This window comes from Chionomys nivalis, chromosome 26, assembly GCF_950005125.1.
Source record: "Chionomys nivalis chromosome 26, mChiNiv1.1, whole genome shotgun sequence".
NCBI classification, from domain to species: domain Eukaryota; kingdom Metazoa; phylum Chordata; class Mammalia; order Rodentia; family Cricetidae; genus Chionomys; species Chionomys nivalis.
Genome location: NC_080111.1, coordinates 20,502,653 through 20,517,507, shown reverse-complemented (window position 1 = coordinate 20,517,507; position 14,855 = coordinate 20,502,653). Strand labels below are relative to the sequence as shown.

General features: G+C 40.0%; 1 protein-coding gene across 1 annotated transcript in view; it reads left to right on the top strand.

Moving 5' to 3' along the window:
* The window catches only part of Gnat3 (G protein subunit alpha transducin 3), a 43,367-nt gene extending 28,906 nt beyond the window's left edge, over positions 1–14,461 (top strand). The window contains exons 6-8 of the mRNA XM_057758646.1: positions 9,437–9,566; positions 9,763–9,916; positions 14,271–14,461. Of these exons, the coding sequence (XP_057614629.1) occupies positions 9,437–9,566; positions 9,763–9,916; positions 14,271–14,461 (475 nt within the window). The remainder of the gene's footprint in view (positions 1–9,436; positions 9,567–9,762; positions 9,917–14,270) is intronic.
* Positions 14,462–14,855: the final 394 nt, after the last annotated feature.

Genomic DNA, 14,855 nt, shown 5'->3' with positions numbered 1-14,855 from the left:
TGGAGATGTATTTAAAGAATTAAAAAGAAACAAACAAACCTGGAGAACAGTTTATATGAATTATTTATAGCCAATTATGAGGGAAAAAGTAACTTAATGCTCTTTATCCAGCACCCTCAACTCAGTTTGAGGATGATGACGGTTTTGAAATGCTTTGAAGGGTCTAGGTTGGTCATTATAGCGTGGCTGATTAGAAAAGCTATTAGAATATTTTTAAGAGATATAAAAGTAATATTTTCCAAATTTGTACTAAATTTCTGACCTACAACTAGTGAATTTTCTGGAATTAATTAATAAACTGGCCTCACATGAGAGCAGGGCAAAGGGAAGGCAGCTGAGAATGCAGCCAGCGCTGCCTGGGCAAACTTGGTGAGAGTATCTCCTCAGCCCTTGCTCGGTTTTGTTGAGTCAGATGAACTTTGCCCCAGTTTCTGGAATTTTCCTTTGGGAGCCAAGTCCAAAGCTGCTCCCTCTGTCTCCCTCTGCCTTGCCAGGACTTTTATACACAGTCCCGTTTCTGTCTTGCCGCCTTCCCTCTCTGCTAATCCCTGTGGCACAGACTGGAACTGATGCAGCTTTGAGGCTAGCCAGGCCCAACGTGACCCTTTTTGTTCTCCAGGAAAGAGCAGCAGCGCGCCTTGTGGATCTCTTAGCTAGAACACCTACGATAAAGGTTGGATCAAGTTAAGAATTTGCAGAGTTAAGCATCTTGATGTTACCTGTTTTACATAAACCGACGGAATTCTCTCAGCCCCAGAACATCTGAATCACAGAGCACTTTGGTGATGAATGCCACGCCCCCTAGAGTTAGTCCTGTCATGCCCCACTCCACAATGACCCTCTTAACAGCCCACTCATGAATAAGCTCGTTCTCTGTTTTAGCATTCCGGGCATTAAGACTTTTGCATGTTCTTTGTAGATTGTTTTTGCTCCTTTTTGTCATCTAGATCCCAGATGAGAAGACGCCTGCCCCTTAGAGCCCTGGCCTTCCGTCTGTTTACTGTCTCTCAACAGCTGTCCCATGGTAACGGGCAACAGCGTCCCGACACACTGTTGAGCAAAGACTCTGCCAGTGCAGTAGGGTGAATGACAAACGGGGAATAAGAGCTAATTTGTAGTTACTGATGATTTCTCAGGAGTAAATACCTCCACCCTGCCCGTCTCAAGCTGCTAGTGTTCTAGTACACATGCAAAGTTGGGAGGGAACGCAAATAAGCAGTTGTTGCCACCATGCCCGAGTCCTCCCCTTCCCCATAATAACATACCAGGCTATTTTCCTCTTTCTCCTTGTTACCAACGCTTCGTTTTCCATTTTCCCTTTTGTTTCCATTTCTACTACATGCACTCTCGAGCTTAAAAAGTCTGGGGCTACATGTGGTAACAATCCGCCACCAATGCTTGCAACAGTGGTTTGCAAGAGGAAGCAAAGGGTCGGCTTTAGCCGAATGTGCAAATATATCGCATGAGGTACAATGTACACAAAACGGTTACTTGTGACGTGATATGCTGGGTGATTCTATATTTGATAAAGAATTGAGGGATGGAGGTTGGCAAAGACTCTCCAAAGAGAGTCTTGAGCATTACTAAGAAATGCTGAAGTTGTCATGAAACTGTGAAGCTTCCTGTTTATAAAACATGAATCCTTACACATTGTCACTGAGACTCTTACATACTTTAGAATGTAAAAGTATTCTTTTATTGTAAAGCAATTATTGTATAAAGATGGTCTTCTTTTATATTCTCTTATAGGAAAGAAAAATCACATCTCGCTTAAATGTTTGAAGAATTTTAAAGTTTATTCACAACAATTGAGATATAAAAATTATTTAATAAATTCCCAAAGTTTAGCCATCTTTTTTCAAACACTGAGTAGAAGAGTGCTAATGGTTAGGCTTTCGTACTACATATGAAGTTCTGCATTTCAAAATGGAACGTAAACGTAATGCGCTTTCCAAGTTCACCTCGGCAATATGCCAGGTGTTAAAGTATATTACATTAGCATTGATTTGTATTCGCATAGCACAAATCATCCTAGGACTATTTAAGACTAAAGAGTTAATTTACATATTAAAATAGAGAACTCGAGAATTTTAAACAGGAATATCAAAATGAAAAGCTCTGTGTGCCAAAGTACTGTGTCATCCCTCTGCATTATCAAACTTAATGGAAATCAGGCCTGAGTTCTTATCAAACCAGAGCAGCAACTGTCAGGCTGATAGAACAACTTATCTTCAGAGCTCTTATCAAAGCAAAGTTCCAACTGCCAATCTGACCAACGATGTTTACAGGGTTTCAAGTTGCTAAGGCAATGGAAAATAGGAAGCAAATCTAAGCATTTCTTTTGGGGAGTAATGTCCCCAGAATTAAGTGATTGAGAAATAAATCTAAAATGAGTTATCAATTGTAGAAAAGCCATTTTCTCTCTTAATGTTCCACAATTAAACTATAGAGTTTAAATCACTGGGCAGAGGAGCCAGAAAGCCTGGAAACTGTCTCAACATAGAGCCAAAAAATGTGTAAATTTGGCAAAACTGCTTTCAAGAATGTTTGAACAGACGTGTGATTTGAAAAAAAATGACAGTTTTCTTAAAATATGAAAGTTGAGTTCTATTCGCTTTGTTCACTTCCAAGAGTGTGAGTCACCAGGCTTAGCTATGAGGCCGCTTGTTTAGCCAGGAGCTGCATCCAGCTTTAGATTTGTTACTCTCTATTATAAGTCAAGGAATTTTAATCCACACATGCTACCTATTTGTTGTATATGTGGTCATGATTAATATTACCAGAATAATATATGTTCTGGCATGGTTTTGATTATTTTCTTGTTTTACAGACTAAGCATAAAACCTAGGAGCTTCAGCTTTCTAGGCAGTTTCCCTTGATTTTGAGACAGGGTCTTGATACATCACATCATATTTAGTGATTATGTAGCCTAGGTTAGCCTCAAATTTGTCACCCTCTTGCCTCCCCTTCCTAAGTGATCATGTTGTGTGTATGCTCCAACATGCACAGCCTAGAATTTCTTTTAATGGTTCTATGATTATAAATTATATGGCTGTATTATTTTTCTATCTTTATTTTATTAAAAATAGCTTTTTCATCCAATATCAATGCACATGGTAAATGGCATTGGTAATTATGTCAGTTTTCAGATTTGGTTCACTTGTACTTCTAAATACTTTTATTATATTTTAATGTCAAAGATAATTAAGGGATTTAGACATCCGTCTGTACCTGCATGCCCTTGGTGTCTCTGAGATCATTTGACTGTGGCTGTATAATGGCGGCACATGCTCAGAACTCACGTCATCATAGGTACTCACAGTTAAGACACTGAAACAATCCTGACTAAGGCAGCATCTTCTACAAAACCCATTTAACAGAATAGCTCAGAATAAAGTCCTGCTCAGATTAACACTCGTTTTAACGTGACCAGAGAGTATAAAAGGTTAGAAATGCTGCTTTTCCAGAGATCCCATGCCTGTAGGAGGAACCATGACATCTATCACAAATGAGCTGCAGAAGTATGGCTATTAATTCGTTCTCCTTAATTACATTATGAATTTTCAGTAATTGGAATAGTCGAATTATTCATACTAATCTATTATATTATGAGGCGTAAGTACTTTCCTGTAGTCAAATACAAACCCATACAATTCAGTAGCCTTCCAACTGATTAAATAGGACCATAAAACTCAACTATTTGGTCAGCTGTTTAACCCAGTCATATAACTCTGGTGGCTTGCCCTATGTTAACATCATTGACAATTTAACACATAATCAATATTTGGCTATCACTTAAAAGCCTGGCTTGTTAATTTTTATTTATAGTCTAATCAATAATTTAAAATCTTTCTTTTAACTTTAAGAACGCTAATTTTACCATCAGATATTCGAAAATATTTATAAGACCCTCCTAAAACTTTAAACGAATACCCCTCTCTCCAATATCCACAATTAGCACTGCAAGTTCCATGCAACATTCTTAAAGCTCCCATTCAGGGGACTAAGGATAGCCATTCATGGCCATTCCTCTCATTAAACTGTCAGTTTGATTTGATCAGTCTAAACCACCCTGGTATAGATGTATTTCTCATTTTAATTTTCTTTACAGAATGGCCAGACTGGTCTTGGTTGTTTATAAATATACACACATATATATATGTATGTATGTATATATATATATAGTCAAATATATAAGTAAAATTTCCCTTTGCTGGTCTTCAGCTTATGTATGGATGCTACATTAATTTATAATTCTATAAAGTAGAGCTCAATTTACATTTTATAAGAAACTAAAATTAAATATATGTGAGAAATGAATCATTATAATAATAGTGAAGCAAGACCCAGCTTTTCATGAAGCTAATGTGATGTCCGGAGATTCAGCATAAAAACACCTCTGCGGACCTTGATCTGGTTTGTTAATGAGCATTTCAGTTCAATAACAGCAGATGGCTGAGAAAACAGGCAGAGCACTCCGGCCCAGGCTTCTGTGTCATTCTGTACAGAAAGCAGTGCTGTGACTCACGTGAGTCGTAAATGGGAAGATCATAAACATTCATGCCAAGTTGGACTCTCAGAACACTTTGTTACCATGAACAAAGACTGCATAAGCCTTGTCCTCTCTTCTAAGAAAGCTAAGCTTGGTAAGCATGTTCGCATGAAGCTGTTTAGTGCCCAGAAAACAGCATTGAGGGCAGGTTCCCTAAGTTCCACATCTTACTAACAGCGAGTTTGGTCAAAAACTAATATTTTTTAAGTCTTAACTCAGCTCTTCAAAGGCTGAGTTTTAGTGGGCAAAATAATGATGTTCCCTTCAGACACAGAAAGGTATTACCATGAGTGAATAAAATGATAGTTATTAATTTGTTTCTCAGGGAGAGCACACAATTCAAATACTGCATGTGTGCAGCGGTAAGGTAGTCTCACTGCTGCTATGCGTCTCCACTGTTTATAGTCACAGGAAAAGAAAAACTCCTTCTCATACCTGCCGTGAGTTCCTAGTTGACCATAATTGTCAGATCCTCAGAGAAAGGAAGGACTTAGTCGGTGAGGGGAAAGAGATGCTTTCATTTTGATAATCACCTCAGAACCCCACCTGATGCAAGTTGGAGCAGAGCCACTCGATATGGTAGGGCTTGCTTATGAATGTGAAGGAAATTACACACAGGAATTAAGCATGCAAGGGGTATGTGAAGTGCCTTCATCTCCATTCTGTTGAATTTACACACGCCATAAAGTTCCCTTTAGGACTTTCATATCTCTACCATCCTTATTATCATTCTACTCAGTAGTAGATCCTGTGCCAGACATAAAATAAAATGAAACTAATTCTTGAGAAATCATATTATTATCTCTATGGCAAAAGGCTGGGTCACCTGCAATAGATTTGAGCAGTTGTTGAAAGCCACAGTTAAAAGAGAAGGTTTTTTTCCCCCAGAATTTAAAGATTAAACAATTTGATTGAAGATGTGGCGTGAGTTAAAGAAGAAAGTGTGATTCAGAATAGGCAGCAATTGAGAGTAGAGCCCAAAAGCTGATTAAAAGAGACAAAACTAAATGTTCCAGCAACCCCAAGCCCCGCTAGTGGACAGAATTTAGCAACATGTCCTTGAGTCTCATAGCATGCCATACCTAGTGTGAAAAGGAACCAGTGTTCTCGTCTCGCAAACCAAGTCACCCCTTCATGTGACTCCATTGTGTGGGATCAGTGGTCAGTTTTCCAGTAAGCAGTCACTGACAGAGGAGAAGCCTGTGAAGCTAGAACTGAAGACACACTTATCTGCTCAAATCTGTGGGTGTGACTCCGAGTGACAATCGCACTTGAAAAGCCCACCCTGAAGGCCATCTTAGTGATCAACTTTCTACAGCCAGATGGGAAAGCTCACACATTAATGCACCTCGTTAGGGCACAGAATCACATTCTTCTGACATCATCTGAAAATCCAGAATAGGCCGATAAGTAAACAAGTGGAGAATATGTAAAACGCCTGGAATCCAGAAGATCTGCACTATCTCTACTGACATATAGGGAAATATCACAGCAGAAATTTTATTTTTGCCCATTAATTTGTTTATCAGCCTGAAAAACTGCTGTGTGATCTGGAGAGAGAAAACTAGAGACTATTCCACCCCCACCCCGACCCTGGGAGGACGTGACTGTTAACTCTAGAAGCTAGCATGGGATCTTTGGTATAGTAAATAGGTTTATTTATAAGGGGGAAAATACCACACAAATTAGTTATTATATGGAATAGCATAGTGCCTAAACATATGGTCTCAGCAAACATTAAATAATTAATAATCTTTAACAAGTTACTTAGTTACTTGAGCATCTGAAAAATAAGAAAAATAGCTGTACATTTCTTACAGGCTCCTCCTTCTAGGGCTCCAAGTCAATGATTCCTCCAAGAGTCCAAGAATACAGAATATCTGGTGCTTGGTTTAGGACACTTGGGGAATTTCTTTTCTCTGCTACAAAGATGATAGCTATGTTATTGGTGTTCTTATCTTGTGACCTGTGTTTCCTAGTCTGTAGTTAAACTTTAGACTTTCAGAGTTTCCCCTCTTATCAGTGGGTACATTTAACTTCATTTCTTTATTCTCTACTGGCTTTAAAGGGAAAATAAGAAGTTAAAATGTATTTTTTTCCTTTAGCCAACCTCTTTGTATGTAAACTGTGTGGTCTTGTATTTGTGCTGATTCTTTTTCTACCTCCAAAGTACAGTCCTTCCTACTTGTCACATTGTATTCCTGTGTACAGTTCCTCCCTCCTTGTCACACTGTATTCCTGTGTACAGTCTTTCCCTCCTTGTCACATTGTATTCCTGTGTACAGTCCTTCCCGCCTTGTCACACTGTATTCCTGTACACAATCCTCCCCTCCTTGTCACACTGTATTACTGTACACAGCCCTTCCCTCCTTGTCACACTGTATTCCTGTGTACAGTCCATCCATACTCATCACACTGTATTCCTGTACACAGTCCTTCCCTCCTTGTCACACTGTATTACTGTACACAGCCCTTCCCTCCTTGTCACACTGTATTCCTGTGTACAATCCATCCATACTCGTCACACTGTATTCCTGTGTACATTCCATCCTTACTTGTCACACTGTATTCCTATGTACAGTCCATCCCTACTTGTCACACTGTATTCCTGTGTACAGCCCTTCCCTCCTTGTCATACTGTATTGCTGTACACAGTCCTTCCCTCCTTGTCACACTGTATTGCTGTACACAGTCCTTCCCTAATTGTCACATTGGATTTCTGTGTACAGCCCTTCCCTCCTTGTCACACTGTATTCCTGTGTACAGCCCTTCCCTCCTTGTCACACTGTATTCCTGTGTACAGCCCTTCCCTCCTTGTCACACTGTATTTCTGTGTACAGTCCTTCCTGCCTTGTCACACTGTATTCCTGTGTACAGCCCTTTCCTACTTGTCACACTGTACTCCTGTGTACAGCCCTTCACTACCTGGTACACTCTATCAAAAACAGATTGTAAGCCCTGGAGGCTAAGTCTTTGATGTTGATATAAGAAACATCCAGTAAGCATTGGTTAAAGTGACAATGGATAAATAAAAACTGGTAGTTATTAATTCATGTAGCTCAATTTTTTTCTTCTTGCTTCTAAAAGCTTAGATTGTTTTCTGAAGACATGCTTCATAACCCCACACCTAGAAACTTTTACATGTGCTTTTCATAAAAGTTGTCCATTCATTTGCCAACAAAGTCTCTATTCAGTTATTTCACAATATTTATTATGTGTGTACTGTGTGCCAGGCATGATGCTAGGTAGTGTAACTGAAACAATTAGTCACATAAAGCCCTTGCCTCGCACGACTCCTATTTTGTTAAACATGGTAGATGTCAAACAGATGAACTATATTTTTTTATTGTTTGGCATGAATCCCATAAAGTAAAAATGGGTCACATAAATTAAATGGAAATGAGGAGAGAGATCTTAAGAGGAGTCTCAGAAAGCCTCCTCTGTGGATGAGACTTGGTAACAAAACATGAAATTTGAGAGAGAAACAGTAATAAGAGGGAGAAAAAATAAGCTCAGTATGGTAATCATACAACCTGGACAGTGAAGGCAGGCAGGCAGGGAGGGAGGGAGGGAGGGAGGGAGGGAGGGAGGGAGGGAGGGAGGGAGGGAAGGAAGGAAGGAAGGAAGGAAGGAAGGAAGGAAGGAAGGAAGGAAGGAAGGAAGGAAGGAAAGAAGGAAGGAAGGAAGGAAAGAAAGATAATCTCTCAACTACACAGTCAGTATATAGCCATCCTGACCTACAGGAGACTGTCTCAAAAACAATGAAGTAAGTGAAAAGGAAAGAAAACCTGCATGTTCCAAGAAAGTGAAAGAGCTCCTGAAAGAATCCTGAGCCATCAGAAACATGGAAGGATATTAACTGAACTAAGAGAACACTGTGATTTTGCTGTGTTGAGAGGAGATTGACACAGGAGAAACCTGGAAGATTGGGAAGGATGGCAGCCGCTGCCACAGCTTGTGGGTCACTGCAAGTTGGTTTCTTATTCTAAGGCAAAGAGAAGTCATGAAAAAGCTGGCAGCAAGAATGTGAGTTTGTGCTATCCGTTCAACAGTAAAGCGACATTCATGATGTGTGAATTTGAGAGAACCTCTGGATGCTGGAGCAGCAGCAACGGGGCAGTCAGCCAGGAGACTTTTGCTCTTGTCCTGAGAGACATGTAAAGATGGAGGTGAAATGGAAATTTCGTTTTAGATGCGCGGTACCTGCAGAAAAGGGAAAGAGTGGTAGAAAGAGTAGTGCTATCTACTTCTCAGTTCTCTCTATCCATGAAAACCGTTACTAATTTAACAATGTAGAACTCAGTCCACACATTCAAACCCCTCCTGGGAGTGGTTTTCGTGATCCTGCAGACTGACTTAAACCCCACCCTGTACTGACATGCTCTTTGAATATTTGAATATTTAATTACATAATATTATGATCACTTGCATGTATGTCTCTGCAGCCATCAAGATCTTTGAAAATAGCAATCATATCTTTTCATCTTCATATAAACTGATTGAAATCAGTGTTAACACAGAACACAAGCTAATTGTTTGAATAAAAAAGAATTCTAAGAAGAGAGCAAAGAGGATCCTAGTACCAGAATGATGTACCCAATCTTCTAGTCTTTCTAGTCTATTCACTCTTGAAAATATGTATAAACTCTTATCAAAATCTTCTAAGACTCATATTTTAAACTGCTTTAAAATTTCCAATCGCTCAAGTTAGTGTGGAAATTATTCTACTCATTTCTACTCGTGAAATTTCCTTTTCCTGTAGTCCCTTATCAAATCATGCAACAGAAATCAAAGAATACATTTTAAGTATAACGAAATATGCAGCCAATGTCAACAATTCAACAAAACTTGGAGGATTCATTTTTCATTTTATTTTTTTTAAAGAATGTTTGATGTTGGTGGGCAGAGATCAGAGAGAAAAAAATGGATTCACTGCTTTGAAGGAGTGACGTGCATTATATTCTGTGCTGCACTCAGTGCCTACGACATGGTGCTTGTCGAAGATGAAGAGGTGGTAAGTACGATGTAAGAAGCAGAGGAAGAGGACAGACGCTACGGCACACCAAACAGTGCTGCCCCGTTGTAGCCCTGCCCTTTCCGACCCAATGTCCCCCTCACTAATGTGCATAGTACCTAGGTCCTTGCTTGTGACGCCCATGCCCAAACTCTGCAGATAATAACCTTACACACTCTCATTCTTTATGCCACAGAACAGAATGCACGAAAGTCTTCACCTATTCAACAGCATCTGCAATCACAAGTACTTCGCCACCACCTCCATTGTTCTCTTTCTCAACAAGAAAGATCTCTTCCAGGAAAAAGTGGCCAAGGTGCACCTCAGCATCTGCTTCCCAGAGTACACTGGTAATATTGCTTCCCTCCATTCTAGATAGTGAGCTGCTATAAGACTCATGGGCCCACATGTCGTGCCCCCCACAGTGTATGTGTGTGTGTGTGTGTGCATGCAAGTTGTGTACATGTCCATGCAATCTCAAGACTGTTACCTATGTCTTCAGTCGCCCTCCAACTTTAAAAATGGTTAATTTTCACCATGTGTGTGTGCGAGCTCAGTAATGAGTTTATGTGCACCACATTATATAGTGCCCTTGGAGGATGGAACAGGACTCTGGATACCCTGAAACTGGAATTACAGAGAACAGTGAGCTACCATGTGGGTTCTGTGAACCACATCCAGGTCCTTTAAGAGAGCTGTAAGTGCATATAAACTCTGAGCAATATCTCCAGTCCTCATCCCTTATTTCTTTTTGAGACATGATCCCTCGCAGAACTTGTAATTCATCTATGCACATAAACTTGCTAACCAATGGCCTTCATGAATCCACTTGTCCCCATCTTCCCCCTCACCCCGGGCTGGATGTTGCAGAAGCCCACTGCCACACCCTGGTTTATACGTCGGTTCTGGGTGTCCAAACTCCTGCCCTCCTGCTTGTATGTTAGGCAGTATACTGGCTAAGCCATCTCCCCTGCCCTCCTATTTGAATCCTTTTATTTTATTTTAATTTTTTGTTCATTTACATACCAACCACAATTCCCTCTCCCTCCCTGCCTTCTGCTCCTCCCCACCTCCCTCCTACCCAACCCCGATCCACTACTCAGAAAGGGTAAGGTCTGCCACGGGAAGTCAACAAAGCCTGGCACATCAAGTAGAAGCAGGACCAAACCGCTCCTCACCTGAATGAAGACTGAGCAAAACATCCTTTCATAGGGAATAGATTCCAAAAGGCCAGCTCAGGTACCAGGGATAGAGCCTGGTCCCACTGCCACGGGCCACACAAACAGACCAAGCCACACAACTGTCACTCACATGCAGAGGACCTAGTTAGGCTCTAAGAAGGCTCTCCAGCTGTCAGTCCAGAGTCCATAAGGATCCATAAGCTCAGGTCAGCTGTCTCTGTTTGTTTCCCTTTCATGATCTTGAACCCCCTTGCTCATATAATCCCTCCTCCGTCTTTTTGATAAGTTATGGAGCTCAACCCCATGCTTGGTTGTGAATCACTGCATCTCCTTCCATCAGTTACTGGATGAAGGTTCTATGATGACAGTTAGGGTGGTCATCAATCTGATTACAGGAGAAGGCCAGTTCCAGTACCCTCTCCACTATTGTTAGGAGTCTTTGCTGGGGTCATCCTCATGGATTCCTGGGAATTTCACTACAATCAGGTTTCTCCCTAATTCCACAATGGCCTGTCTATCAAGATATCTCTCTCTCTCTCTCTTTTTTTTTTTTTTTGGTTTTTCGAGACAGTTTTCTCTGTGGTTTTGGAGCCTGTCCTGGAACTAGCTCTTGTACACCAGGCTGGTCTCGAACTCACAGAGATTCGCCTGCCTCTGCCTCCCGAGTGCTGGGATTAAAGGTGTGCGCCACCACCGCCCGGCTAAGATATCTCTTTCATTACTCTCCTTAACATGACTGTGATTCAGCTGAAAACAATCTCTCAGATAAAGAGGAAATTTGCTGTACTGCGTATCTTAAAGCAAACTCCAAATGGAAGAAACTAGAAAATATTAGATAGGAGAGAGTAGCTGCTCTGCAAACATGTCCAATGATACTGCAAGCTATATCACCTGCCATATAATAATATCACTGTACTGCCACCCTAACTAGAGCAGGCAATGTCACATTGGAGCTCAGTGGCTCTTCAGAATATACAGTGTGGCCAATGAACAGGAGGAATGAATTTGAAAACAGTTGTACTTCTCTTTCTCTGCCCTCCTGAGGTCCCCATATTTGACTGCTGATCGTGCCAGTTAGTAACTACTAGGTCATTAGTGTCACACGAAAGGGTTAATTTGCCTTTAAAGACTCATTTTTAAGTACTTAGATATACTCATATTGATCAAATTATCTAATATGGAAATGGTCATAATTTAAACATAACTATAAATCGAAATTTATCCTTTATGTACGAAGATCATGGCAGTCACTAGTTAATTTTTAGTGTGTGTCATTCTAGAATCACAGACATCATTTATAATGTCTATATATCTATCATGTGATAAATCCAATTATGAACCTGTATTTTATGGTCGAGGTTAAATAAAGACATCGTTAAGGGATTCATATTTACTACAGCTTCTTAGAGAAGGTTTTGTTCACAGGGAAATAAATCCTTTGAGAGCACAGAGATTTTACGTACCTTCTCAGTTTCCCCTACCATAGTACCCTATTAGTTAACATCTTATATTGATGCACTGTACTTGCTGTAATTGATGGAATGATGTTGACACATAATTAACTGAAATCCACGGTGTAATTAGGGTTTGCTCTCTGTGTCTGATAGTTCTATGTGTTTTGCTAAATGCATGCCATGTTAATTAGTTTTCTGTTAAGCAAACAAATATCCGAGGTAAATCAGCTGACAAAGAGAAAAGTAGGTTATCAAATCTCATAGTTCGTGAAGTCACACAACCAATGTTCAGTTGGCTATGGTACTTTTTTAAGTCTGTGGCAATGAAGTGTGGCATGGCAGGTCCTGTTAGCTCCCTCTCAAGAAGGAAGCGAGAGAGAAGGAGATGGGCATCCCACAGGCCCCTTTGAAGGCACATGCTTAGTAGCCAAAAAATCCTCCCATGAGGCCCCACCCCTTAAGAGTTTCTACTCCATCAACTGGTACCATGTTAGGGACCAAACCTGTAACAAATGAGCCTTCGGAGGACATTCAGATCCAAACTAGAGAATTAGTGTAGCATCATATGAAATAGTTCTGTTGGCCTACTATCACTTAGGCCTCACCTATATATGCCCTCCCTATCCTTCCAAAATTTAGAAACTACAGATATTTCAAATATCATTATAGTTTCACATTTTTCAGAATCTCAAGCTGCTGGGATGACTCAGTGTCTCGTCTTTCCCAGAGATTGGAATGAACATTTTGCATTCTCACTAACAATGATTACAGTGGTTTTGTATTTCTCTCAGGATTTACTTTCCAAGTTTTTTCTTTTCACTCTGTTTATTTTATCTTTTTGTGTTTTAATTTATTTGTTTCTTTATTTGTTCATTTCTTTAGTAGAACTGGGTGTTGAGCTCATGGCCTGTGCATGCTAGGCAAGACCTATTCTCCTAAGTCACCTTCCCAGCAAAGTTGTTCTATAGTTTGAAGACTTTGTTTTCATCCTAGAATTTTGCTTTGAGCAACAAGAAAGTATGAAAGCAAAAAATTTACCCATGTCCTTTCAGATCCTTTCTGCCATGTCCTCAACACATCTATTCTGGTGCGAGGCCAATCTATTGAGAGTTATTTACCAGTTTTACTGTTTTCTACTGCCCTTCTCCATCTGATCTGGGTGCCATTCTACTAGAGTTTCTCAGGCTTAACTTTCTTCATGTATGGTGTCAAGAGTCACTCTCTGTAACATTCCACGCCACAGCTCAGCTCCTCTGGCAGCCAAGACCATGAGTTTCCTTACCTCTCATTCTATTCGATTTGTACACTGCCTCTACAAAATTTCACTCATTTCCATCTGAATAGATCTTCAAAATGTCAATCTATTTCACACCTCCATCCAGAAGGACTGGGGCTGGGGATACTACAGACCATGATCCGTTGCACATTTTGGCTTTACTTCATCCTTTTATTCTTCTCGGCTCTCTCTTAAGACCTTCCTTAATACTACCTGTTTCTACAAACAAGTCTGCCACAGTCTCAGTTTCTCTTTTAGCTTGTATTAAACCGTATGCATAACCACAGGAACACAAGATGCAGTATTTGTATGTGTATGAGAGAGAGACAGTTATCTGTGTCACTCACCTTGTGATGTCAGTTTTTAAATTTTTTAAAATTTAAATTATAATCGCATCATTTCTCCCCCTTCCTCCCTCTAGACCATACAATATCTGACTATCATTTTCCTGCACCCCAGATTCACAACCTCCTCTTCTTTAATGTTGTTACATATGCACCCAAATGAATTGACATACAACTCTCAGAAATCCCAGCAGAGCTGATATGGAATTATAGAATACAAAGCATATATGTGTATGTATGTATGTGTGTGTGTGTATAATGCAATGTATGTCCTGCACAAATCTCTAACATCTGACCATTGACACCTTGACTTTGGAATCAAGAGGTGATGTTCTTAAGATTCCATACATCACATGGAACACTTTCTATAACTTGATGGTGCTCTTTATAGCTCTATGATTTGTAAGATGTGATTAATATTTACTGCTTTCATCTCTTTGCTCACTAAGGACCAAACACATTTGAAGATGCAGGGAACTACATCAAGAACCAGTTTCTGGACCTGAATTTAAAAAAGGAAGATAAGGAAATCTACTCTCACATGACCTGTGCTACTGATACCCAAAACGTTAAATTCGTGTTTGATGCGGTGACAGATATAATAATAAAAGAGAATCTCAAAGACTGTGGGCTCTTCTGAGCCACCTCTTTATCTTCCATTTGTGATGGTTGTAGTCTGGTCAATGACATTCAAGGTGCTCAAGGGGCTGTGTGATTAGTTTAGGTAGATACTAACTTATCTAGAAACGTAACTAGAATTATAAAACAAAACTTTCACACAAAAATGCTACTGCTGTATTATCACCTGTATATGGATAAAGTTTTATTTCCTAGGGGCACAGAGGGTAGAGCTTCTGACATTCTCTATATAGAATTTGATGTATCTTGGTAACTATCACAATATATACTCATTTTACTAAACTTTCTTGGAGATCAGGTACAAGGGACCAATTTTTAATAAAAGAATAAATTACATCCCCCAGCTAGATTTTGCCATTCAATGTCATGTCTGTACTACAGGAACTGTACAAAAA